Source organism: Octopus bimaculoides, chromosome 10 (assembly GCF_046866305.1).
Source record: "Octopus bimaculoides isolate indiv1 chromosome 10, ASM4686630v1, whole genome shotgun sequence".
In the NCBI taxonomy this organism is placed as follows: domain Eukaryota; kingdom Metazoa; phylum Mollusca; class Cephalopoda; order Octopoda; family Octopodidae; genus Octopus; species Octopus bimaculoides.
Window position 1 is genome coordinate 1,636,603 of NC_142937.1, and position 27,500 is coordinate 1,664,102.

General features: G+C 35.6%; 1 protein-coding gene across 7 annotated transcripts in view; it reads left to right on the top strand.

Moving 5' to 3' along the window:
• Positions 1-27,500, top strand: part of LOC106867322 (cilia- and flagella-associated protein 65) — a 1,093,663-nt gene that overhangs the window by 410,971 nt on the left and 655,192 nt on the right. For all 7 annotated transcript variants that reach the window (XR_016243317.1, XM_089358289.1, XM_089358292.1 and 4 more), the window contains 3 exons: positions 311-439; positions 14,567-14,635; positions 17,206-17,283. Coding sequence is in view for 6 of the 7 variants with exons in the window: in XM_089358289.1 (XP_089214415.1) it covers positions 311-439; positions 14,567-14,635; positions 17,206-17,283 (276 nt within the window). In the remaining variant the exon portion in view is untranslated. The remainder of the gene's footprint in view (positions 1-310; positions 440-14,566; positions 14,636-17,205; positions 17,284-27,500) is intronic.

Below are 27,500 nucleotides of genomic sequence, written 5' to 3' on the forward strand. Positions count from 1 at the left end.
CATCATCATCATCATCATCATCATCATCATTATTATTATTATTTAAAAGCACCATTTGAGCGCGATCATTTCCAGCTTTGCCTTACTGGCACTTGTACTGGTGGCATGTGAACAAAACATTGGACTGACTCCTGTGCAGGTGGTATGTAAAAAACACCATTTGAGTGTACTGCATCAGGGCATTTATTATTATTATTATTATTATTATTATTATTATTATTATTATTATTACTATGTGATATGTATTATTATTGGTCTGTGCATGTGATATATTGGAATATAATATAATAAAATATTATTTGTTTCTCAGGAGCCAATATTTCTGGATGTTTTGGGAACATGCCACAGTGGTCAGGTCAAGCCATACTTCTTAGCATATAAACACATAAGAAGTTATCAGTACAAGGTCAGACAAGGTTTTGGAGCATATCCACCTGATGTAAGTCTCTATTTTTGTTAAATTGATCTGTTTTGCCTGTCAAGATAGATGATTACCATATTTTCTGGCGATTTAGAAGTACATAGTATAAACGTGTCGTGTAAATATTCAGACATTGTCGTTACCTTTCCAAATTCTGCTGCATCTCATATCGTGATTTTGGTTCTCCAAAGTCATCTTGCTGCATAAGTTGACCTACCTATTTTGACTGTAAACGTTGATTTGAAAAATTCAACTTGTATGCCAGAAAATATGGTAGCCTGTTCTAAACTGAGATGGGGTGGGTGTAGAAGGGTGATGGTGGTGTGAGTAATCTCTATGCTTAGTCTTTCCTAACCAAAATATCAACCCTCTGGAATTTTCTCACTGCTCATACCATTCTTGCAGATGTTGACTTGCAAGTGTTTAAATGGGACGTTACTAACATTTTTGTTGTGCAAGACATTTGGTGACCCTATCGTTGCTGGTGCCACATAAAAAAAACACTGGTGCTGGTGCCATGTAAAAAGACCACATAAAGGCCACTGGTGATGGTACTTCATAAAAAGCAGCTGTACTAGTGCCATGTAAAAAGGTGGTGCTGGTGCCACATAAAAAGTACTGATGTTAGTGCCATATAAAAAGTACCCAGTGCACTTTGTAAAGTGGTTGGAGTTAGGAAGGGCATTCAGCTGTTGAAACCATGCCCAAACAGATAATGGAACCTAGTGTGGATCCTGGCCTTGCCAACTCTTTTCAAACCATCCAGCTTATGCCAGCATGGAAAATGGATGTTAAATGACGATGATGATGATGAAGTTCATCAATCTCAGAGGGCCTGCAATGGTCATGGGTACAGCTTCTTCTTTCAGAATCAACAAGTTAAAAACAAAAAAAAAAAAAACTTAAGTGGTGAATTAATTAGATTGTTAGTATATTTGGAATTTTTTTTTTTTTGATATTTGGAATTTTTTTTTTTTTTGGCAGGTCTTTGTAAATTCTTTGTAGTAGATTTAATAATTAACCTGTTTCCCAATTTCATAGCATCATATGACAGTGTGGTTGCCTCACCAGAGTTCACCTTGTTGCTTAGCATTTGAACTAGGACTCTGTCTGGTTAGAAGATAATGTTCTCTCTTTCTCACTCCCTCCCACATACTTTTTTGGGGGGGGGGGGGCTTTGAAAAAAATTAACAATCATGGGTGCTGCTCATCTCTCTCTGACTAATTGGTAGAAAATAATGGAAATACTGAGTGATTACATCTCATTCTTCTAGTAGAATGTTAGACTACCAAGATTGTAAATGCAATTTATTTACAAGAATCCACTAAAAAAAAAATAAGATCTTGCAATTCATGGAAACTAAAAAAGATTTGAAAGAAACATTTAACTGTTCTTTGTCTCTACTTATTTATTCCTTCTTTTTCTTTTTTATTTTATTTTGTTTTATGTGTTCATTATTTTTGTATCTTATTTTATATACAGAATATTATATGCCATTCTCAGACTGTCATAGGTTACCAGCATTGCAAGCATGCTTAACTTGATTAAATAAATAAAGTAAAAGAAATAGGGATGAAATTTTCAAGTGTTGAAGAAAAAAAGGAAAGGAAAATAATAAAAATTGAATACATATAAATATATATAACCGATACTTCATCCAAAAATTTTGTGTAATTCTGTTGCTAAATTTGGTCTATTTCATTAACATCTCATACCTACATTTCTTATATTGGTTCGTTGTCATCATTTCTGTCTGGTGGCCATTTCTATTCAGCTGTTGAACATCATATGACAAATTATTGTTTTCTGACATTGCTAACAAGAAAAGCAATCAGACACATTCAGACAGGAAATTGCCAGTCTCTCTGCTAGGTTTCTGCTGAAAATTAAAGAAAAAAAAAAAAAAAAAATCAGAAACAAACAAGACAAGACAAAAACAGCAAAAACAAAATTGAAATAAATATCTGAGATGGAATGAAATAAATCCTAAATGTATTAGATTCATTATTTTATTATTTATTGTCTATGTTTGTGCCAATGCTACAGGTTCCCAATGAAACAAGCACTGGTTCGTTGTATTCCTTATGGTGACTGTGCTGAGAGAGTGTGTGCAGTTTGATGTAGAACAAATATTGCAAAGAATTTAATTTGAAAAGCATCCAGCATTTTGCTTACATGATCCTTTGGTGAAAGACATATATACATACATATATATATACATAAACTTAAAGAAGCTTGTCATGTATATTATATATGTTTCCTCTTCAAAGAGACAAAACCGAGTCAAGGAAATACTGAAAGCCAGCAGTGTTGAGCCTAAATCAGTTGAAATGCAAGCCTGAGATCATACCAAATGGTAGTGTTCCATCACCATCAGAACCAAAATCTTTGAAGCCACAAGAATAGAAAAGAAGAAATTAAACAACAGAAGAGAAAGACATGACAAAACCAGCCTTATCCTCCACCAATGGCACTGACTGCATTGCCATTGGCTCTTCTATGCAAGAATTGATCTAAAGAGTTATCAATAATATCACCATAAAGGAAGTGTTTAGCAGAGAAGAAAATAAATACTCAGATACAAGATAATATATATATGTGTGTGTGTGTGTGTGTGTGTGTGAGTGTGAGTGTGTGTGTGAGTGTGAGTGTGAGTGTGTATATTTTAAGATCGACAAAGATCAGAACTTAACTGCAGCTCTTGGTGGTCCAAATTGGATATGCAATCTATGTGGGTGTCTTTTCAAAACATTGACTGGTTTAAAAAGCCACATCAGACGCCATGATGGATCTCAGGCATAAGTACAGGGGTTGGTCAGACTCTACATAAGGAGTAGACAACCATCACACACACACACACACACACACACACACATATATATATATATACACACACACACACACATATATATATTATATATTATATATATATATATATATATATATATATATATATACACATATACACACACACATACAAACACATACAAACACACACACACTCACATACACACACACATTCAAATATACAAATGATATATATACATATGTATATATGTACACATACCTGTATGCATATTAGCCATATAGGTAATCTTTATATTCTTTTACTTTTTTCAGTTATCTGACTCCAGCCATGCTGGAGCACTACCTTTAGTCAAACAAATCGCTCCCAGGATTTATTCTTTGTAAGCCTAGTACTTACTTTATCAGTTTCTTTTGGTGAACTGCTAAGTTACAGGGACGTAAACACACCAACATTGGTTGTCAGGCGATGGTGCAGGGACAAACACAGACCCACAAATATATATATATATATATATATATATATATATATATATATATATATATATATATATATAAATATCAAGTTTCTTTCAGTTTCTGTCTACCAAATCCAATAACAAGATTGGTTGGTGTGAGGCTATATTAGAAGACAATTGTCCAAGGTGCCCTCAGTGGTACTGAACCTGGAACCATGTGGTTGAGAAGCAAGCTTTTTATCACACAACCACATACATACATATATTTATATATATATGTGTGTGTGTGTGTGTGTGTGTGTGTGTATGCACCAGCATTTGCTGTGGTTAGCCACCACTGAAAACCGATTTAAGTAAAAACACAGTAACAGCTAGGACTATATTTCCCTCTGAAACTATTTTTGGAAATATATATAAATATACCATCATCATCGTCGTTTAACGTCCGCTTTCCATGCTGGCATGGGTTGGGCGGTTTGATTGAGGACTGGTGAGCCAGAAAGCTGCACAGGCTCAATCTGATCTGGCAAAGTTTCTACAGCTGCATGCCCTTCCTAATGCCAACCACTCCGAAAGTGTAGTGGATGCTTTTACATGCCACAGGCACGAGGGCCAGTCAGGCGGTTTTGGATATGACCACACTCAAAAGGTGTTTTTTATGTGCTACCTACATGGGAGCCAGTCCGGCGGTGCTGGCAACAACCATGCTTGAATGTTGTTTTTCACGTGCCTCCAGCACATGTGCCCGTTCGGTGACGGTGGCAATGATCATGCTCAAACAGTGCTTTTTACATGCCACTGGCACAGGAGCCAATCCATGGCCCTGGCAACGATCACACTCAGATGTGCTTTTAACATTCCACTAGCACGAGTGCTAATCAGGTGGTACTGTCATCGGCTACGTCAGTGATTTTGATTTTGATTTCAATTGCCTCAATTGCTGAAGAGGGCAACAAACTGTAAGGCAAAGCAAACATATACATTATTATTACTGGAAAAAATTCAATGTCTTGTAGCTGTTTCTGAGATATATCAGAGTATGGAATATTTCATCATCAGAGACAAATAAGGAAAATGAGAAGGTTATAGATCAATGAAATGACGACATAGAGGAGAGGAGTAAAGGAATAAGGAGATGAAGAGAGAGAAGAACAAAGAAGCATAAAAGTTCACAGTTCAACTTTCCAATGTTGTAGAAAAAAGTCCATACATCCTTAGGTGCAATCCTGCGTATATCTACGCAGGATTGCACTTAAGGACTTATGGACTTATTTTTACAACATCAGAAAGTTGAAGTGTGAACTTTTATGCATCTTTGTTCTTCTCTCTCTTCATCTCCTTATTACTTTACTCCTGTCCTCTATGTTGTCATTTCATTGATCTATACCCTTCTCATTTTCCCTATTTGTCTCTGATGACAGAATATCCCATACTCTGGGATATCCCCAAAACAGCTGTAGGACTTTGAATTTTTTCCAGTAATAGTAATAATGTGTATGACTTGAGATGTTTGCCTTGCCTTAACGTTTGTTGTCCTTGTTAACAAATATATATCTGCCATATCAGAAATCTGCAATGGCTCCATAACTACCATCTTGGCTACAACTTTGGAGCCCTAGTAATCCGTTACAGCACTTACCTAGCGTACTTTACCGTTTAGATCACCTGTGAACTAAACCCCCATATTTTGTGTGTGTGTGTATATATATATATATATATATATATATATATATACGAATGAGAAATGAAGAAAATGGATAAAATGATGTACAAACGTTATTTCTTTACATAGATTCAAATTCATGCATAGAAATTCCTGCCTACAGCTGTTTCCACACCCAATCAATTCAATTACAGAAATAAAATCCAAATTCCCACATTGGAAACCAGTCAATTGGGTATTTCTTCAGGGAGAATTTCCAAAAAGGAAGTTAACTTTCAATGTGTAGGCTAACCTACAACAAACTCAGATGTGTGTGTTTTCTTGAATGGAAGTATTCTTGAGAAAACCGTTGTTACTAGTTATATATATATATATATATATATATATATATATATATATATATATATATATATATATAAAAGAAATGATGCCACACTTGGAAAACAAGTAAGGGTTAGTGACAAGAAGGATATCCAACTGTAATACCTGAAATATACATTTGTCTAACCCATGGTCACATGGAAAAACAGATATATAATGGTTGAACATGTTTTATGGATCAAACAGGAAGAACAGAATCCTATAAATGGGTATTTATATGCATGTGTATGTACATATTTATGCATATATATGATATATCTATTTACTTATTTCTGTATGTGCACATGCATATGCATAAGTTCTCCATCTTTAGTCCTTCTCTCTCTATATCTTTTTCTTAATCTCTCTCTCTCCTCTCTCTTATCCTCCAGCTCTTCAATGTGCCACAGAAATAAGACACTTAAAAAAACCAACATTCAATATACAACCACCCACCTACACACATACACATGCATAGACATTCATGGATGAATGTATAGGAAGAGGAGATGGGAGGAGAGAGAGAAAGAGAGCGAGATTGAGAGATTTAAATATCTTACATCCTTAAATTGAATAGCAGTGCACACACACACACACACACACACACATATATATATATATATATATATATATATATATATAATATTATATAATATATATATATAATAAGCTAAGAGGTAGGAAGTGGAAAAATGTCCTCGAGTCTGTAACAGCTCATAAGCTTATCTCAGCATAATGTTCCTGTCGCCACAATGCCTAGGTATATAATCCTGTTCAATAAAAAATTGTAATTGCTTTGCACATTACCTTGATCAACCAAAAGAAAAAACATATATATATATATATATATACACACACAAGAACTTTAACAACAAACAAAAACAGACTTCTCTAGCTGTCCATCTGACAAAAAATATATAAACGAATGCAAAGAAAAACTGTCTGTTAAGAACTGAAGATAAGAGAGAAAAGTTTTAATCTCTCACCAAAACTTTCTCTTCTCACAATTACTTAGCTTTCTTACTCACCTGTAAACTCTTATAAAAAGAGAAGCAGAAATCTTATAAAACCTCATACCTCAGTTACTAATATGTTTTAACTTCTACCTTATATGTAACTCAAATGTTTACTTACTCAAGTGAATGATATATATATATATATATATGTATACATATATATATAGTATGTAATATTATATAATGTATTTAATATAATATAATATAATATGATATAATATGATATCGTATGATAAAACAGTGAGCTGTCAGAAGTGTTAGAACACTGGGCAAAATACTTAGTGCTATTTCATTCCTCTTTGACTTTCATCCTTTTGGGGTTGATAAAATAAGTGCCTGCTGAGCACTAGGGTTGATGAAATCATCTTACCCACTCCTCTGAAACTGATGGCTTTGTGCTAAAATTTGAAACCAATATGATATATTGTGATTCGAATTGTATAATATTATGTATCCATTTCGGCTGATCTTACCAATTGGTTTTACACAAGCGATTCAACGGACTGTTAAGTAACAGCCTGGTTATGTAACCCTGTGCTCTTCAGAGGTAGCCATTATGGAATGAAATATGGCGGCTGCTCTCTATCGTTGGCAGTGAATAGACACATCAAGTTTGTGGTTGCTATGAAAAAGACAATGAAACGAATCGCATAGAGGAATTGGCACTTGGTGTCAAAAACATCAACTCAGGGGGTGGTTCTGTTGCAAGTTGGTGAGAATTTTTAGGAAAAGAGTTTATGGGAAATGTGTGTATCATATAATATATATGTATATGTGTGTGTGTGTGTGCGTGTGTGTGTGTGTGCGTGCGTGTGTTTTTGTTTTTTGTTTCTCTCATCCACAGTTTGTCAACCAGTGTAGGCTTGTTTGCATCCCTGTATCTTAACTGTGTGGCAAGAAAGTAACTAATGGGATAAGTACCGGGCTTTAAAAAGAATAATATTGGGATTGATTTTTCAACTAGACCCTTCAAGGTGCTGCCTCTACATAGCTGCAGTCTAACGACTAAAACAATTAAAGGATATATATGTATGTATGTATGTATGTATGTATGTATGTATGTGTGTGTGTGTGTGTGTGTGTGTGTGAGATGTGGAGATAATCAAAATTGTCTTCCTCCCTTTTCTTACTACTATATATATGTGTGTGTATATATATATATATATATATATATATATATATATATATATATATATATATATATACTGCTTTTCCTGCCAGCCAGCACATTTGTCTAGTATGTAAAAAAATATGTAAAAGCTTGGCCAGGCTTAAAGTCACATAAGGGCATCACATGGCAACAATCATAAATCAATTTAGTAAGTCTTCTTGGCAATGGCTTTTCTTGTGTAACAAAGATGCAGCTGTGATATCATCATCATCATCATCATCATCGTTTAACGTCCGCTCTCCATGCTAGCATGGGTTGGACGATTTGACTGAGGACTGGTGAAACCGGATGGCAACACCAGGCTCCAGTCTGATTTGGCAGAGTTTCTACAGCTGGATGCCCTTCCTAATGCCAACTACTCAGAGAGTGTAATATATATGTACATATATATATATATATATATATATATATATATATACAGTATCTCACAGAAATATGTACACCCTAAAAACTTTCAGTAAAATTACTATTACTCCGATAATGTTGAAGGAAATCAAATGAAATTTATACTGAATAAAATATATTATGCATGTAAACATTATATGAAACAATAAACATTTTCAAAGATATGAAGAAAAATTTATTTTCAAATGATACAAAAATATGTACACCCTAAAGGATTATTTGCTATGTTTAATATTTGATGTGACCACCCTTACTTTCAATGACTGCATTAAGTCATCTGGGTATAGAGTTGACTAAATTTCCACATATAACCAATGTCATCGACTTCCATTCTTCCTGAATGTCTTTCAAAAGTGTTACACTGCGGCGTCTTTTCTCCGCAACCTTCCTTTTCAAAACACCCCACGAATGTTCTGTTGGGTTTAAATCAGGTGACATAGTAGGCCAATGCAATACTTTTACCTTTTTATCTTATAAAAACTTAGTCGTCATCTTTGAAGTATATTTAGGGTCATTATCATGTTGGAACATGAAATGTCTTCCTAGTTCCTTGATGCTTTTGAACATTGTCTTCTGCAATATGTCACAATAAATCCTTGAATCCCTTGTTCTATCAATAAATTTGAGTCCACCCACACCAGCTGCAGTCATGCATCATCAAAGCATAACATTCTCGCTTCTGTGTTTCACAGTAGGCATGGTGCATTTGTCACTATTATCTTCACCTGGTTTTCGCCATGCTCGTTTAATACCATGTGACCCAAACAAGTTGATTTTAGTCTCGTTAGAAAAAAGAATTTTATTCCAAAACTCCTTCCCCTTTCTCACATAGGTTTCGACAAAAGGAAAACGACTTGATTTAAGCCTGGTAGTAGGAGAGGCTTCTTATGAGGAATGCGTCTATGAAGACCACACTGGTTCAAATTTCGGTGAACTGTTTGGGCAGATACACTCTTTTTACTAAAAGAAGACACTTCTAGGGCCAAAGATGAAGCAGTACGGTGCTTGTCATCCATCACACAACATTGGATGTGGCAAATATCACGTGCAGTTAAAACAGAAGATCAACATGGATGATGTTTATTGTTTAGCTGTTCAGTAGCTTTGTACTTCTGAATTACTTTGGCAACTGTGTTTACACTAATATGTACTCATTTGCTAACTAACTTGTATCCTAAACCATTCTTGTACAAATTAAAAATAATTTTCTTCAAATCTTCAGACAATTCTTTTCCTTTTGGTGTCATTTTAATTGCAATGAAGAAGATTTTCACCACGGTACGCAAATCAGAACTCCTGCAGATATAGGAACAATGACTGGTACAAAAATGTCAGGAGAAATAATTTATTGGAATTGAAATTATCAGCAAAATCTGAATTTAGTTAAAAAAGGTCGATGAAACATTAAATATAGTAAATTTTCTTTCAGGTGTACATATTTTTGTAATGCTTGAAAATTAATATTCCATTCATATCTTTGAAATATTTATTGTTTTGTGTTCCAAGTTTGTATAATGTTTGCATGTATAATATATTTTATTCTGCATAAATTTCATTTTAATTCCTTTGATATTATCAGAGTAATGGCAATTTTACTGAAATTTTTAGGAGTGTACATATTTCTGTGAGATACTGTATATATACATATATATATTTATACACACTCACACATATATATGCTTATATTTTTATGTATGTATATGTATATGTTTATATATGTATATATATATGTGTGTATATATATATATGTGTGTATATATATATGTGTATATATATATATATATATATATATATAGTTATCGCCAAGCCAACATGGCAGTCCCAAAATTAGGACGAAAGCTGCAGTGAATTAGCTCCAAGAAGCCATCGCCTCTAGCTAGCTATGTGACACACGAAACCTGTGTCCTTTATAACCTTCGAACAGGGGAGGTCAGCAGTGTCCCCCTGCTGGTTTGGCATCTGCAGACTAGTTTCAGGGTGTTGCCCCTTGTCAATGCAGAGCAGCCAAGCCTTAGCCAGGCGGCGCTGCTGACTATCTGCTCGAAGGTTATTTATCTAATTTCAGTGGAATCTATCCACTGGTTTTCAGAAATAGAGTTATTAATATTTCTAAGTCTCTCTAAAGGAGACTACGGCAGTGGTACTGGAAATTAATAGTTATTGCCAAGCCAACATGGCAGTCCCAAAATTAGGACGAAAGCTGCCGTGAATTAGCTCCAAGAAGCCATCGCCTCTAGCTAGCTATGTGACACACGAAACCTGTGTCCTTTATAACCTTCGAACAGGGGAGGTCAGCAGTGTCCCCCTGCTGGTTTGGCATCTGCAGACTAGTTTCAGGGTGTTGCCCCTTGTCAATGCAGAGCAGCCAAGCCTTAGCCAGGCGGCGCTGCTGACTATCTGCTCGAAGGTTATTTATCTAATTTCAGTGGAATCTATCCACTGGTTTTCAGAAATAGAGTTATTAATATTTCTAAGTCTCTCTAAAGGAGACTACGGCAGCTTTCGTCCTAATTTTGGGACTGCCATGTTGGCTTGGCGATAACTATTAATTTCCAGTACCGCTGCCGTAGTCTCCTTTAGAGAGACTTAGAAATATTAATAACTCTATTTCTGAAAACCAGTGGATAGATTCCACTGAAATTAGATAAATAGCACTAGCCACTGTTTTCCTATATCAGTGGAGATGGAACTTGTGTAAGCATGCCGTGATGGTGGATAATTGCTAATTATGATATGCAAATACATAGAAATTCCAGACCTAGCAGTTCCACTGTGGCTGCTGGACACTTTACATCTACTAATGATACTTCTGTGATTTTTAGCCCCTCATGTCTATACAAGATACTTTCACCAGATAAAAACTACAGTATTGTGACCTGTTTTACAGTATATCCACATTAAGTAAGATATGCGGTTTGTAATTCTGAACTAATATTGCTTCTGTTGCTAATATCTAATATATTTATTGTGTATGTATATATTTGTTTGTCAGGATCTGAGTTCTTCTTGGGAATTATTGCACTCTTGCATTTGTGTGTGATGCGTGTGTGTGTGTGTGTGTGTGTGTGTGTGTGTGTGTGTGTGTGTGTGTGTGTGAGAGTGTTTTTGTGTATGGATATGCGTGCATGTGTGTGTGCGTGTGTGTGTTTGTGTGCACGTGTGTATTTGGTGTGTGGGGGAGTGTAGGGGGTGTTCTATCACCTGAATAAGTGTGAGAAAGCCAAGCATGAAAAGTGGGGAAAGACTAAATGCTCCAAACACCAAATTTTCAAATGTTTTGGGGAAAAAATAAATTGAAAATGGTCTTAAAAGACACATATTTATGGTCTTTAAGAAGAAATATATTATAACATATTTATATTCAATATGCCACAGTAGAATAAATAAGGCAAGCAAGGTGTGTTGTGCATATTTACTTACAAAGCAAAACAACTTAATGCATGTTGCAGGGATACAATATGAAAGATATGTGAAAACTGAAACAGATTATTTACATTGTTTAAATTCTTTTATTCTTGAATAATTTGTTTTCATTTTCTTTTGAAACAAATCTAAACAAATCCATCAAATGAAAGGCTGAACATTATTTGTCAATAATATTAAGCAAAAGATTGAAAGCGAAGGGAGATAAGTGCATGAGTCTATCAAAATCATTGAATTGGCTGACATGTTTATGATACAATTAAGAGAAGAGAGAAAACACTCAATAATGAGAGACTTTAAAGAATAAAGCATTCGATAAATAGACTATCTAAGTTAGTGTTTGTCTTTAGAATATCTCCCTATAATACACATTATTATTATTATTATTATTATTATTATTATTATTATTATTATTATGTTGTTGTTGGTGGTGGTGGTGGTGGTGTTGTTATTAGTAAATGTGCTCACCAGATATTGCTGGCCTTCATTACGCTGCCATTGCATAATAAAAATATGCTTCCTAAATAAACTCCATTTTAAGACCATTAACTTCTTACATTTTCTCTAAAATAGTTATTTTGACATAGCGGAGCATGAAGCCTGTTATGTTTTTCAATAAACCCCACTCTAAAACCCATTCTTTTCTTCTAAAGTATTCCTAGCAACACTGTTGTTTGTCTGTAGTCTTTTGCAAAAGCACAACTGGATTGTTTCTTGGGTTAATAGAAGAGGAAAAAATATAGCCTTGCTTGGAAACAGATGCAGATTGGTGAAGGAAAGGGCATTCAGCTATAAAGAATCTGTGTGAGTAAAGTCTTATCTGAGACATGCAAATTTGAAAAAGTAGATGTTAAACTAATAAAGATGATGTTATCATACATATATCAGTGGCCTTTGATAGTTATTACAGATAGTTGAAGCAGCAACCTCACTACTACAACAATTACACTCAAAGTCGATTACTTTAAAGGCCCTCTCACAGAAAGCACAAAACTGTGAGGAGTTGCCTCTTTGTATTGTTCATTGCGCCCATTTGTTTCCAGTTCCATAACAATGAAACCGCTGTTGATTTTTCTTCTACAGGCTGGTCTATCATTATCCACACTTTCTCATTTATTGCTATGAACATGGCAACTGACCAGGCAAATAATCTTCCATATGAGTTTGATGTGCAGTGTGGGTCTTACGTTTTTGTTTCTAGAGAAAACTCACCGAAGAACGGGTTACTGGAATCCTGCTGTCTTCTATATGTTTAATTTGGCTTCATAATGATAAGTATCACTAACATATTAAGGCATTACTGGTATTTACTATATCTGATGAAATGGAGGAAACTGATTCAAACTTTATATGAAATGCTAATAACTACCTTTCATGAAACTTAAGTAGCACATATGTATAACTTAAGTACTCTACAAACACTATAGATAACTCTGCTTGAGGTGTCAAGTGTGTATTACATGCTGAATGTTCCCTGAATGATAGGTGTTGATTCATATCATGTGTTTGAAAGGTTCATGACAGATAAAAGTGCTTACACACAAAATCCTCTTTTTATTTTCTATAGCTTGTGTTAATCTATATACATGTATAAATATAGACAGGGTGCGATGTGTAAATTGTCACCATTTTATATTTTTAATTTCACACATGCACATTGTTTGTTTTTGATTTTGTCAACTACACAGTATAGTAGGGCCAGTTGGGCACTGTCTGTGAGAGAAACAACACCCTGATGCAATTCACTCTGCCAGAAATTTGGAAATGACATGCTGTACTGCTTGGCATTCATGCTGGAAGCTCCAATTCAAACATTTTAGAGTGTTTGGGTATCAATCTGAGGACAGTGCAATCTGAAGACATGTACCAAGAGTGATGATAATCAAACACCCAGTCAACATCTTGGTGTTTAGAGATATTTCTAGTGATGGCGACATTATGCCTCCATTCAACTTCCCATGTGGCCTCAGACTCAACATAGAGGCCTACTTTAAGTGCCTGGAGGAGGTAGTGCTTCCCTGGGTTAAGAGGGTGACTGCTGGAAGAAGACCCTATGTCTGACAACAGGACTCTGCACCATGCTGCACAAGCCAGAGAATCCAGTCATGGCTGTCATAATTTCTGTGACTGCATCACACCTAACATCTCACCACCTAACTCTCCAGACTGCAACCCCCTTGATTATTATGTGTGGGACACAGTTGAACGAGAGACCAACAAAATTCCTTGTAACACCGAAGAGGACCTGAAGGCAAGGATTACAACATCATTCACCAACTTAAACAAGGAGACCGTCCAGAAGAGTTGCAGAAGATTCCAAAGTTGTCTGGTGGCTGTGGTTGGAGTCAATGGCGATTTTATTGAATAAATTTACTCTTTAGTATTTCAAGATATTTTGATGTAAGTTTGGTAAATATATCTGTTAAAATGAGATGTCCATGTTATTTTCATTTTTGTGTATATTTTTTGTATATATGTTATATATTATTTATATATATATATATATATATATATATATATATATATATATATATATATAAAACATATTTCTCTGCCATACATACAAAACATTTCTCATTACCACCACTTTTTTGTTCTTTTAATGATGAGACCTATGGATAGTTGAATTGTACAATACTGGATAGCCACAAAGACACATTGGTTACTGTAGTCAAAGATATGCTACATCTAAAAGAAGATGGAGTGGAGGGGTGTGATCAGAGGTCTGCCAAATCATGGCTGACCTGAAGCTAAACAACATCATCACATACAGCAGCTAGCAATACCTCTTCACTTTAAAGCATATGTAAACGTATTGCTTTTTCTTTATTTTTATATTCCAGCAACTAAATGAACTGGTTGAAAGACATGTCACAGAAATTGATGCTTCCGGAAAAATCACTGCTCCACAGGTTTAAATATTTATGGAATTTTTGACATTGACATGGTTTTTAGTCTTTCTTTCTAAGTTTTGCAACTCTACATCTGATTTACATGTATTTACATAAGTTTTGAATATTTTTCATTCTTCACCAGCATTACATGTAGGTTAGGCTAAGGTTGCAGATCGCTGTCAAGACGATAGATCAACAGCACAAATACAAACAGAATGCGGTTGAGAAAATTAAGTAAAATGTATAGTTAACAAAAATAAAACATAAAATATAAATGCAGCAAAAAAAAGAAGCATTAAGCTAACAAATATAATAAAATAATTTTAAAAAGTGGGGAAAAAAAGCAAAAAGAGAAAAGCTGGGGGACATGGGAACTTTACTTTATTAATGTTGCTTATGGCTACACTGATAAGTGGGGATTGTATAAGTAGCTAAGAAGGTTGGTAAATAGAACTACATTGTGTGTACTTGGAGTCAATAAGTGGGGCCCTGAACATGGTCGTTTTCCCTACCAGAAATAACACTCATATGTCATGCAAATTATATGCCAGCATTTTAAAGGAGATATGGCCATTTGGATAAAGTTACCCCTGGACACACAGTTTGCAAAAAGCATGGTAGTCATGGGTGGAGTGACCCAACTCGGTCTTGGCTAACCTGCGTCTAAACAACTACATTGGCAAGAATGTAATAATTTTGGTCAGCAGTCAAACAGCTTGATCCTTTAGCATTCTGACTGCTCTATCAAAAGCAATATTTATTCATAGTAAGGCGGCAAGCAAGCAGAAACATTAGCATGCCAGGCGAAATGCTTAGCAGTATTTCGTCTCTTTTTACATTCTGAGTTCAAATTCTGCTGAGGATGACTTTGTCTTTCATCTTTTTGGATGAAATTAAGTACCAGTTGCGTACTGGGGTCGATCTAATTGACTGGCCTCCTCCCCCAAAATTTCGGGCCTTGTGCCTAGAGTAGAAAAGAATATTTATTCACATATTCATAAAAGATAGCGAACTGGCAGAATCGTTAGCACGCCAGGCGAAATGCTTAGTGGTATTTCGTCTTCCGCTACATTCTGAGTTCAAATTCCACTGAGGTCAACTTTACCTTTCATCCATTCGGGGTCGACTTAATTCCTTTGTCTGTCCTTGTTTGTCCCTTCTATGTTTAGCCCCTTGTAGGCAATAAGGAAATAAGAATATTTATTTGCAGTGTTTTGAATTTATCAGGTATTATCTTGTAGTTTTGAGATTTTGATGATGTAACTGCATTTTTTTTTCACCTAGAATGACATTGTAGAGTAGGTGTGAGAGGCTGGATCTGGCTGGTTTGAGCATAAAGCAGGTAGAATATTTGGGTCAGATAAGGCTGGGTTTCAATACCAAAAAATTTAATCATCTGGTAATTACGGATCTTAACATAAATTGAACTCATGCAATTACAAGATCTGAAGGTGGTGGGGGGAAGTGGTGGTCTCATGTGATATAAAACAGACACACCCATCCAGACTGTGCCACCAAGCTGAATGATCTTGTAGTGGATCTTAGTTAGCTGCAGAAGTTCTCATGTTCTGTGATGATGACAATGATGGGTAGGAGGATGGTGATGTTCATAATGGAACTAGGAATACTGATGGTGATGATGATGATGATGATGTTGGTGATAAGGCTTGTAATAACGAGTGTGTTTGCAGTGCCATCTTGACGCATGGGCACACTGGGCAATTTTCCCAGGGGCCCTACATGTTTAGGGGCTAATATCTGATCTGTATATGCTGTGGGTTGCTGTCAAAAAAAAAAAAACTATAGCATATAGGGTTCAGTGCAGTGATTTGGCCGGGCGGCGGAAGGGGAGAGGAGTCTATAATGCTGCTAAGATTGCCCTGGATGTTTGCTATATTGATTCTAGCATTGTGAATTGTGATTACAATGCAGGTGCTGATGATGATGGTGATGCTGACATGGTCGTTGCTGCTGCTGCTGCCCCCCTCTAGCTCAGCTAGAGGGGGTGGAAGGGATGGTCTATCCCTGGGTGGCTCTTTTATGAGGGCAGCACCACTTTTGGGTCTGCTGTAGACAGTACTTATTTTTGTTGGGGCCCAGGGGTGGCAAACTGAAGGCCCCCTACCCTGGGCGGAACACACTCTAGCTATGCTAATGTTGCTACCGTAACCGAAGGTGGGAACCACAAAGACGTTGACAGTAAGCTCTGTACAGTTACTGATTTTTTGCTTTTGTTGTTCCTGTTATTTAACCCCAGGTCAATTTCAGTCGAGGGTACCTAAGATCAAAGATGAATTCCAGCCATCACCATTCTGTATCACACGGCAGCATTCTTCAAAGTATCTTCTTTCTAAGCTAGAAGCATGGTATCTGAGATAATTTGGTTGCTATTTCTTGCAGTACAAACGACCACTTAGTGGCTCCTTCGTTGGCTTGTTCAGTTATTGAATTTTGTACGTGTATACATGTATATATATGTATATGCAAATATGTGTGTTTGTGCATGTGCATATGTATGTGTGTGTGAATTTGCATGTGTCATGTGATAAGTTAATAGTTTCTAATATTTTCATTTTTCCATATTTCAGTATCCGTTGGCAGAAACCAAAGATCCAATGGAAATGTTCTTCAACAGTAATCCTAAAACAGAAGAGTATACAGCCAAGGTTTGTAACAGGATTTCCCAAGATATTCTATGATAATCCTGTTCATGCAGAAATCCAATACAAACATAGTAACACTGTAAAATCTCAGTCTGTGTGTACGTGTGCATGTGTGTGCATGTGTGTATATGTATGTGTGCGCATGTTGTCTATGTATGTGTATCTATGTGCATGTGTGTATGTGTGTCTGTGTGTATGAGTCTATGTGTATCTATGTGTGTGTATGTGCTTGTGTGTGTGTATTTTACAGTGATGAGGTTTTTAGTCAGGTTGTGCTGTACAAAAGCTGCTACTTTCTTGTCAGAACAGTAGTAAGATCATCATCATCATCATCATCATCATCATCAGCATCATCACTATAGCCATTGCTGTCATCGTCATCGTTGCTGCTGCTGCTGTCACTAATGGTTACAACAGCAGCAGCAATGACAATGATAATGATGATAGTGGTGGTGGTGGTACTGATAATTATGATGACTTTGATAATGGTGATGGTTGTGGTTGTGGTGGTGGTGATTATGATGATCAAGAAGAGGGGGAAGAGCAGGAGGAGGAGAATGAGGAAGAGGAGAAGGGCGGAGAAGAGTGGGGGGGGGGGTAGTGTTGATGGTGGTGATGTGCCTTGGTCTGAAAGAGCCTCAGAGACCACATTCTTTCTCTTGTGATCAAGAAGAAACGGTTGTCTTGGAGGAAGCAGATTCTATGAGAGATCCTCTCTATTGTTCTCATGGGGCAGCTAATCCTAAGAGGCCGGTGGGCAGGGAAGAAGGACACTGATTTCATTGCTTGATCTGTGCTTTATTTTATCAGCCCCGAAAGGATGAAAAACAAAGCTAATTTTGGCAGGAATAGTAATAAAAATAATGAATGATAATTGTTTTTAATTCGGTGAATGTCCTTAAGGTGGTAAGCTGGCAGAATTCTTAGCCCACGGGGCAAAATGCTAAGTGGCATTTCATTTGTCTTTATATTCTGAGTTCAAATTCCATCATGGTTAAATTTATCTTTCATACTTTCAGGGACATAAAATAAAGTGCTTGTTGGAGGAAGATGTAATCAATTTAAATCCCCCAAAATTTGCTGGTTTTGTGCCAAAATTTGGAATCATTTTAGGGAACGGCAAGAAAATTTGATTAGTGATGGGGTTAGGTGTTTAAATCAACTGGTACTTTATTTTATCAACCCTGAAAGGAATAAAAGGCTAAGTTGACCTAGGTGGGATTTGAACTCAGAATATAAAAAACCTGATGAAATTTCAGAAGGCACTTTTCCAGATACCCTAACACTTCTACCAAACTCTAATGACAGTATTTCACATGCCAGAGGTATTTTTATTTTTTTGTCATTTTAGTAGATGAGAAAGCTTAGTATCCATTAACTTTCTGCAGCAGCTCTGAAATAAGATTTACTTAAGAATGAAGGCTTGGTCTGAATGTTTACTGCAGAATTCAATGAAGAACTGAGGAATTGGCAGATTTATGAAAATATAGGATAAAATGCTTTGTGGTATTTGTTCTGGCCCATCACATTCTCAGTGTATTTTCTGGTATACAAGTCTATGTAGTATCTAGTGTAAACATGTAGTGTAAACATGTAGTGTAAACATTCAAGCATTGCTGTCATCGTCATCAAAATCATCATTGTTTAACGTCCACTTACCATGCTGGCATGGGTTGGACGATTTGACATGGAGCTGGCTAGCAGAGAGCTGTCCAGACTCTAGCTGTCTATTGAGGCATGGTTTCTATGGCTGGATGCCCCTCCGAGTGCCAACCACTTAACAGAGTATACTGGGTGCTTTTTACATGCCATTGGCATGGGTGCATTTACGCAGCACTGGCACGGGTACTTTTTAAGTGGCTCCGGCATCTGAAAGGACAAACCTGTACGTGTGGAAGACTGGAATTTTACTTAGCTTATGTCTTATTGTCATGATATTTCCAAATTGTTGTGTGGAAGTAGAACACCCTTATTTGGTTGGCTCCTAATGGACTGTGCCACAATATAAATGGACATGAGCAGAGAGTGTGAAGAGAGTCGGTGAGCTGTGTAAGCTGAGAGTTGCATATTGTCGATTGTAATTACAAGTATTGTGTATCTTGAGTAGAACAATTGTGAGAACGATATTTATTATCCCATTATATCATACGTCAAATGTGCAATACTACACAAATCCTGCTGTGTCTCACATGGAATGTTTGGTGCTCCTTGATAGTGACTTCAAAGTTTCAGCCTACTTAACTTTCATTGATAAAGTCTGATGAAGGCTAAGCAGGCCAAAACTTTGAAATCACTGTCAACATTATTCTCGTTAAAGAATAATAGGTATGTATTCTACAAAAAGTATTGAGTAACCCTTCAGCTATAATGGAAAACACTTGCCAAGGTACCGTGCAGTGGGACTGAACCTAAAACCATGTGGTTGTAAAGTGGGAAATCTTAACCACACTGTCATGCCTAAAACACTCTCTAAAAGACATTATATAAAAATCAAGTATGTGTAATATATGTAAAAGCATCCTGTCTACTCTGTAAAGTGGTTGGCATTAGGAAGGGCATCCAGCTGTAAACACTATGCCAACACAGCCAGTGGAGCTTGGTGCAATCCTCTGGCTTGCCAGTCCCTGTCAAACTGCCCAGCCGATGCCAGCTTTGGAAGACAGACATTAAATGATGGTGATGATGACGATGACAATGATGATGACAATGGCAGTGGCAGCACTGGCAATGGTGATGATGATGATGACAATGATGACGACAATGATACAGTAGTTGTGTAGAGAGAGGAAATTGTATATTTTATGAACGTAACCAAAAGCAGATTTTGCATAAAGTAAGTGGAGCAGAAAGTTTTCTTATAATTGAAACTCTGTCAGTTTCTAGAACATAGAATGAAAAAAAAAAAAAGAAAAGATTTTTAAAAATGGGATACAGGAAATAAGAGAAAATGATTTGTAATCAAACTGGTTGAAGCCATCATTTTTTTTTTTTCTTCCTTATTTTAGAATATCAGGGAAAATAATGCAAACTACAAGATATGAATCTTAAAGGCCAAGAAAGAGGATTAAAAGAAAATCTAAAACAAATGTTTTCTGGTAGATATCTGAATTGTATTGGATGATATCATACCTCCAAAAAGAATTATAATCCAAATATAAAAAGAAACAATTATGAGCATGTATAAAAGAATACGAGTGGAATAATTATTGGTTAATAATAATAATAATAATAGCAAATTACCAGAACCTAGTCATTGAATTACAGAGACTATGAAAAGTGCTGGTAAAATGTATCTCATTAGTTATAGGTGCTTTAGGAGCTAAAGATTTGAAATCGGCATAAAACAGTGTTATTAGGGACAGCTAGGATATTTAGAAGGGTTCTTGGCATCTAAGGTTATTTGTTGTAGCCTGTTGTTAGGAATTTTTCTTTTCCAACAGTCTAATCTGTTGTGTGTATATGAATAATAATAATAATAATAATAATAATAATAATGATAATAATAACTAATAATAATAATAATAATAACAATGGTTTCTCCCATCGAAGACAATGTATGAGCATTCAGCTTTTGCTGAACGACCTGCACAAATGATTTGTTTATTGTGATCAGATGTTCGTGCTGCACATTAACTCACTCTCTCCATCAAATCGATGTTGTCTGAACAGGTGCACTGTGTACTACTACATGTCAGGTATTGAAGTGTAGATGAAGTGTTTTGCTCAAGAACACAATGCAGACCCCAGTCTAGGAATTGAAACCATGGTCTCACAGTCAAACATCCTCACCACTAGGCCATGTGTCCTCATAATGATGATGATGATGATCATTGTTGTAAAGCGGTCTTTTGCCACTGTTGTATCTATCTTTTGATGATGGTTGTTTTGACAGATATTGTTATATTCAGAAGTCGTGGATAGAATGTTTCTATCTGGCACTGCATGACCCCCCCCCCCGGTCATACAAAGTTATTATCCACAACTATCAACACAGTCTACATGTATTCTTGACCTTCTGTACTTTCTTCTGTCGACCGGCTACTGGTCTGTTTATAATGGCTGGTTACTACCATTTTTTACCAGGAGGGGTGTAGTTTCCCTATACAACATCTCCCCTTTTAATTTTTTTTTTATTAACAACCAATTTCTTTTATTCACCCCACCTCCTGTTTTTTTTTTTTTTATATATACTCAATATCATTTCTTCTTAGGGTCTACTTTTAGAAATTCAGTGTTCTTCCTTTTCCTTGTACATGTGGTTTTGACTTCTTGTAATGATGTTGCACTGGTCTTACGTGGAAACACTCTTTCTGGTGAATTTCTTCCAAGTCATACCTTAATTTTAATATTCTGTCACACTCTTCTGACAGTTTCTGCAGTGACAAATCCAGTTTTGATAGAATATCCATTCGGATTTCTGCATCCTTTTTATCTGTTAATCCTTGTACAAACACATGAAAGAATCTGGGGTAAGCCTAAATTACCCATTTGTTCCCCTAAATTTCTCACATTCTTTGTTCACCCTGCCTGTGTAAGTAGTGAAGTTTTCATCTTCACTCTTTTATATGCTTGAACATTTCCATCTAGTATTAAACAGTGAGCTCTTTTCACTAAACACTTTGCACAAAATGTCAAATGTGTCGATGAAAATTTATGCTGGATGCTTTTTTTTGACAATATGAAGTTACTTCTTATTCAAACATTTGTTGAAATCTTTGAAAGGAAGCCTCAAAAGTTACTCCTTCTTCAGGTCATATTTGAATCCACTTATGGAATTTGATACATGGTCAGGTATTCTCCAGATTGATTATCAACTTCATTAGTTGTAATATTTGCTGCTGCAATCCTTGTTGTTGTTCTCGTTGTTCCTTGAGTTGTTGTTGTTGCTGGTTTTGCAACTCAACTATCCCAGCTAACAAGTCTTCCATATTTTATGATTTTCCTAAGTTTACACAACAATATATTTGTTTCTTTCTTTTTTGTTGAGATGTTTAATATTCCACGTGAATTAGTTTAAACTCTCTGTGTGAATATTTTTTCTTCCACTTTGCATAAATTTGTTTTCTCTCATTGCCACTGTTGTAAGGCAGTCTTTTGCCACTGTTGTAAGGCAGTCTTTTGCCACTGTTGTAAGGCAGTCTTTTGCCACTGTCGTATCTGTCTCTTGACGATGGTTGTTGCTCTGACAGATATTGTTATATTTTGAAGTCGTCAATAGAATGGTTCTGTTTGGCACTGTTCGGCCTGCACTCATGCAGTGTTATTATCCTCAAAAGGCTGGGTTGTTTTAACGTCCAATCAGCATCACAGTATAATTACTGTATTAGCACAGGCATGACTATCAGCACAGTCTACAAGTAATCTCGACCTTCTCTTCTCAACGTTCTACCATTGACCAGCTGTTAGCCTTTTTAAAATGGCTGGTTACTACCACTTTTTAACCGGAGGGGCGTACAGTTTCATTATACAACAACAACAACAACAACAATAATAATAATAATAATAATAATAATAATAATAATAATAATAATAATAGCAGCCCTAGAGCAAGCACTAAGAACAAACTACATAAAATACAGAATAGACAACACATCAGAAAGTGACAAGTGCAGAATCTGTGGACAAAACGGTGAAACCGTATGGCATATTACCAGCCAATGTACGCCACTAGCCCAGAAGGAGTATAAGAGATTCCACAACAATATAGCCAGGCTTGTCCATTGGACACTTTGCAGCAAGTATGGACTTGAAAGAGTGAAAAATTGGTAAGACCACAAACCTGAAGGCATTGTCAAAAATAGAAATGCAAAGATCCTATGGGATTTTATGATTCAGTGCGACCATGAGATAGAGAATAGGAAGCCGGACATAGTCTTAAATGAGAAAGAAAACAAACTATGCTGGATCATAGACATAGCATGCCCAGCTGACAACAAGGTATCCAGCTGCAGAAACCAAACCAAAACAGACAATTGGAGAGCTTGGTGCAGCTCTCCTCCTTGCCAACTCTTGTCAAATCGTCAATGCCATGCCAGCATGGAAAATGGATATTAAATGATGATGATGTTGATGATGAACTAAATTACTGTAATGATCACCAGCCAGGTGTTAAGGTGACCCTTTCTCCTTCCAGCAGTTACAGCCTGGATATTCTGTGGGATCAAGGATAATGGGGTTGAGAGGGTGTATATGGCTGCTCATGGCTATATAGGTACCTAAAACAATTAGGTAAACATGTTACATACTGCCAAGTCATATTGTATTCTCTGGCATACAAGCTGGATTTTTCAGACCAAAATTTACTGTCAACAATAAAAAAAAAAAAGAAAGTATACCTTTATATCATCTACCAACCAAGAACTCAGTATACAAGGAAGTGGAACAAAGATCACAAGGCATCTCATTCTGATGCTCTAACAATTCTGTAATCCATCACCCTGGACTAGCAATTTGATTTACAAGTCCTGAAACAGTTAAAGGACTTGTACAGCAAAATGACTTTGGATGACTTATACACCAAAGTGACTTTGGATGACTAAAAATTCCATGTGAAATGCAGCAGGGTTTGGAGAGATAATGGTGATGTTTGAATGTTTGCACTACAAGTCGATGCTTTATACTAAATTGATATGTATCAAGTGTGCTGAGAAATATGGTACTTGCCCATATAAGGATAATGGCGATATAGATTAATAATTATAATGTTGATGATGGGGAGGACGATGATACTGATGGTGAATTTTAAGATGACAATTCATTCCAATAAATATAATATCTTGAAATAAATTTTCTTCAATAACCTGTATAGAATTTTCTTGAAGTTAAAACTCAAGTGGAACTTCTGTGTATCTTAATATTTATTTTAGATTATATATTTAAATGGAGCTGCATTATGAAAATAAGGTGTTTTATAAGCATGAATTTTTAATGTTGTTTAAAAAGATTTTAAATATCATAGATATATGGTTTTGTAATTTTCTTATGATATAAAAGAAATTGCTGAAATCAATTTGAAGGACAGGATTTGAATGAAATAACTTTAATATAGAAGCTTGCCTTACTGGGAGTTAAATAACTGAAAGAAATGCAGAATCAATCATAAAAATACATTTAATATTTTACATGTAATGTGAAAGAACTTGCTCTATTCAGTTTTAACAACATTTCAAGGGAGCATCTTGAATCTCTCTGGGAGTTTAATAATCAAAAAGAGTGCAGATAGCATTAATGGGATAACATTTAATATTTTGCTTATAAAAAGAAATTGTTCAATTGAAATTTCTATTACAAAACTTCAATGATTTGTCAAGAATGTGGCAGATTTACTCATTGAGAATGAAATAATCAAAAGAATCACTGAAAGAATAGATATTCTTGCAAAATCTTATATAATGTAGCAGAAATTTACCCAATTCAGTTTTAATGACAAAAATTTCAATGAAACATGTTGGAATATTATAGCCTTTTGGTTTATTAGAAATGGAAACATCAAAAGAAATGCTGACGTGGAAATAAAATACATGGTACAGCATTTTATATTTCACTTATAATTTAAAAGAAATAACTCGTTTTAATTCTAGTGACAATTCATAAATGACTGAGGTTGATTTGGGAGTAAAAGCATCAAAAGTTGAAATTTATGAGATAACAAATTACAGATGTTTAATTAAAACAAAATTCAGTTTCATTGAGTCCATTTCAGTGAAATTTACTGAATATCACAGTTTTATCTACAGGTAATATGAAAAATGACAAAATGAAGGAAAACCCTGGCTTATGCAGCAAAATTATGTATGTCAGCTGACAAAATGTATTTTAGTTTGTTGTAAGATGCATTTTTCAGTTGCTTCAAGATATATCTCATGGAGACTCTGAGCTGTACCATCAGTGATGGTTCTGGAGTCTTGGGGTTTGGGATTATTCAACATCATACTCTCTCACCAAGTTGACTCTGTAGCAGCAAACCCTTGGTCTGCCCGTTTTATTCAAAGCCACTTGTGGCCTTTGTTGCAGCTCCAGTAATGGAATTTAAGGCTTTCCTCTTTGCTGCACCAGCACCTCAGTCTCAGACAGAATGCATTACAGGAAGAATGCCTTACAAACCCCTGGCATCCCACTTCAATTGACTTGCAACATGCCTGCCAACCCTGATGTCTACATTGCTCTACCTCTACCTAGTATATAAAAAACAAAAACAAAATCAACAACAAAGAATACAAAGCAAAAACAAACCAGCTGTATGTTGAAGAATTATGTATGTGGGTTAACATAATGTATTTTAGTTATAATAATCATCATCATCATCATTTAACATCCGCTTTCCATGGTAGCATGGGTTGGACGAATTGACTGGGGACTGGCGAACCAGATGGCTAGCTGAAATTTCCTAATTCAGTTTTGGTTGACAAATTTTAATATAGCTTTAAATAAAATAAATTAAAAAACTGGAGCCAAAATATCTGTACCAATAATCTCAAATCTCAGTCATAATCTGCAGTAATCATCTTTTTCATTTTCGTATAGTTATGTATTCCATTTGTAATAAGGAAATAGTAGAAGAGCAGGAGAGATACTTTATTACCTTTTTGTTTTGAATCCAGTTTTTGCCATCAAATGACCTTGTTTTCCATCACTTTAGGTTCAATAAAATAAATGCAGACATCCCCCATATTACTGAAGAGCTACATTCATAAAAATCTTACCATTACTTTGAGTTCCATTCTTCTTTGACGTATATACTCATTTAATGTGGACATCATTCGTCCAACCCATGCTAGCATGGAAAGCGGACGTTAAACAATGATGATGATGATGATCAATGAGGAAAATATGCTATGCATTCTAGAGCCCAGCATTACAGCAAGATTTTCAGGAGTGTAACTAATGCAGATGACTATACTCACAATACGTTGATTTCTAGCAAAGGAATAACACTTTATACACTGAAGAGATGCTTATAGTTGATTATATCAATTTCCCAGTATGTGATTGGTACTTATTTTACTGTCTGCTGTACCCTACAAAAGACAAAAGTCATTACTAATGGAAGTGAGACTTGAACTTGGCCACAACTTCATTCTACAAGCTATTTGTCTTATGCTCTAATGTTTCTGCCAATCCACCACTCTAAATATCAATGTCAGAAATATCTACAATATATAAAACAGTATTGATTTTTAAAAGATGCTCAGAACGAAGATGAAAGGCTGTCATATAATTTACTATAAGTTTAGGTGTTCAAACATATCTTATTTTAGTTGCTGTCATGTTCATGGCTATGGAACTTAACCTTTGATGGTATGTACTACATAGCTTTAAAGGAGTATTACAGCTTAGTATAGGTCTACTTCTGTGAGAAGCAGTAATGACATATTTGTAATTGATTTATACCACTAGGTAGTCAACTAAACATCTAGGTTTGATCCCCAGATCTATTGCTTCAAATATCAAGTACTTCCATTTAGACAAGGACCATGCAGCACACTTCAACATGTAGGAGTTAATTGCTTATGATCTAGTGTTGCAGTCTGAGTATGTTTTATTCTCTCTACTGTGAAATCTACTTTTGTTTTCCTGTAGATAACATGTAAATGTTATCTAAATGTTATCAGTTGAGTGCCACAAGGATCCATCCTTTCACTCATTCTTTTCAACCTATACCTATACAGTCTTCTCAAGCTACCACAGAACCAAAGTACTATCTTATACAAACCTGATGTCACAATCTGACAGAAGAATTTGAACACTGATCTAAATTAAAAACCTCCACCAAAAATTCATGTTAATTTATGTTCGAAACACCACCTTTAAACTGACAAAATTTATTCTAATAAACGTTTTATTATTTTGTAAATTAATTAAAACAAATGCATTCTGATTTCAAGAGAAATGTGGTAATGAAAGAATTAATCAAATTCCTATTGATCTTCATCAGAATCTTCTAAATGTTGCAGTATTTCATTGGTAGTAAACAATTTGCACCTCTGTCTTTTTATTTGGAAGTGGTTGGGTGTGGCAAGTCTCTTGGTGGGTCAAAAGACAGAGTGGGGGTGGGGGTGGGGGTAATATGGAAAACAAGACCTAGAACAGAGCAAACTGTAAGAAAAACATTTATGAACTGCTCCATTCTGCACTGGTGACCTTTCCTTATTCGTATTGGCCAATCCAGTTTTGGATTGCTATATCTGGAATATGGCTTGAGCATTTAATCTGACCGTCTA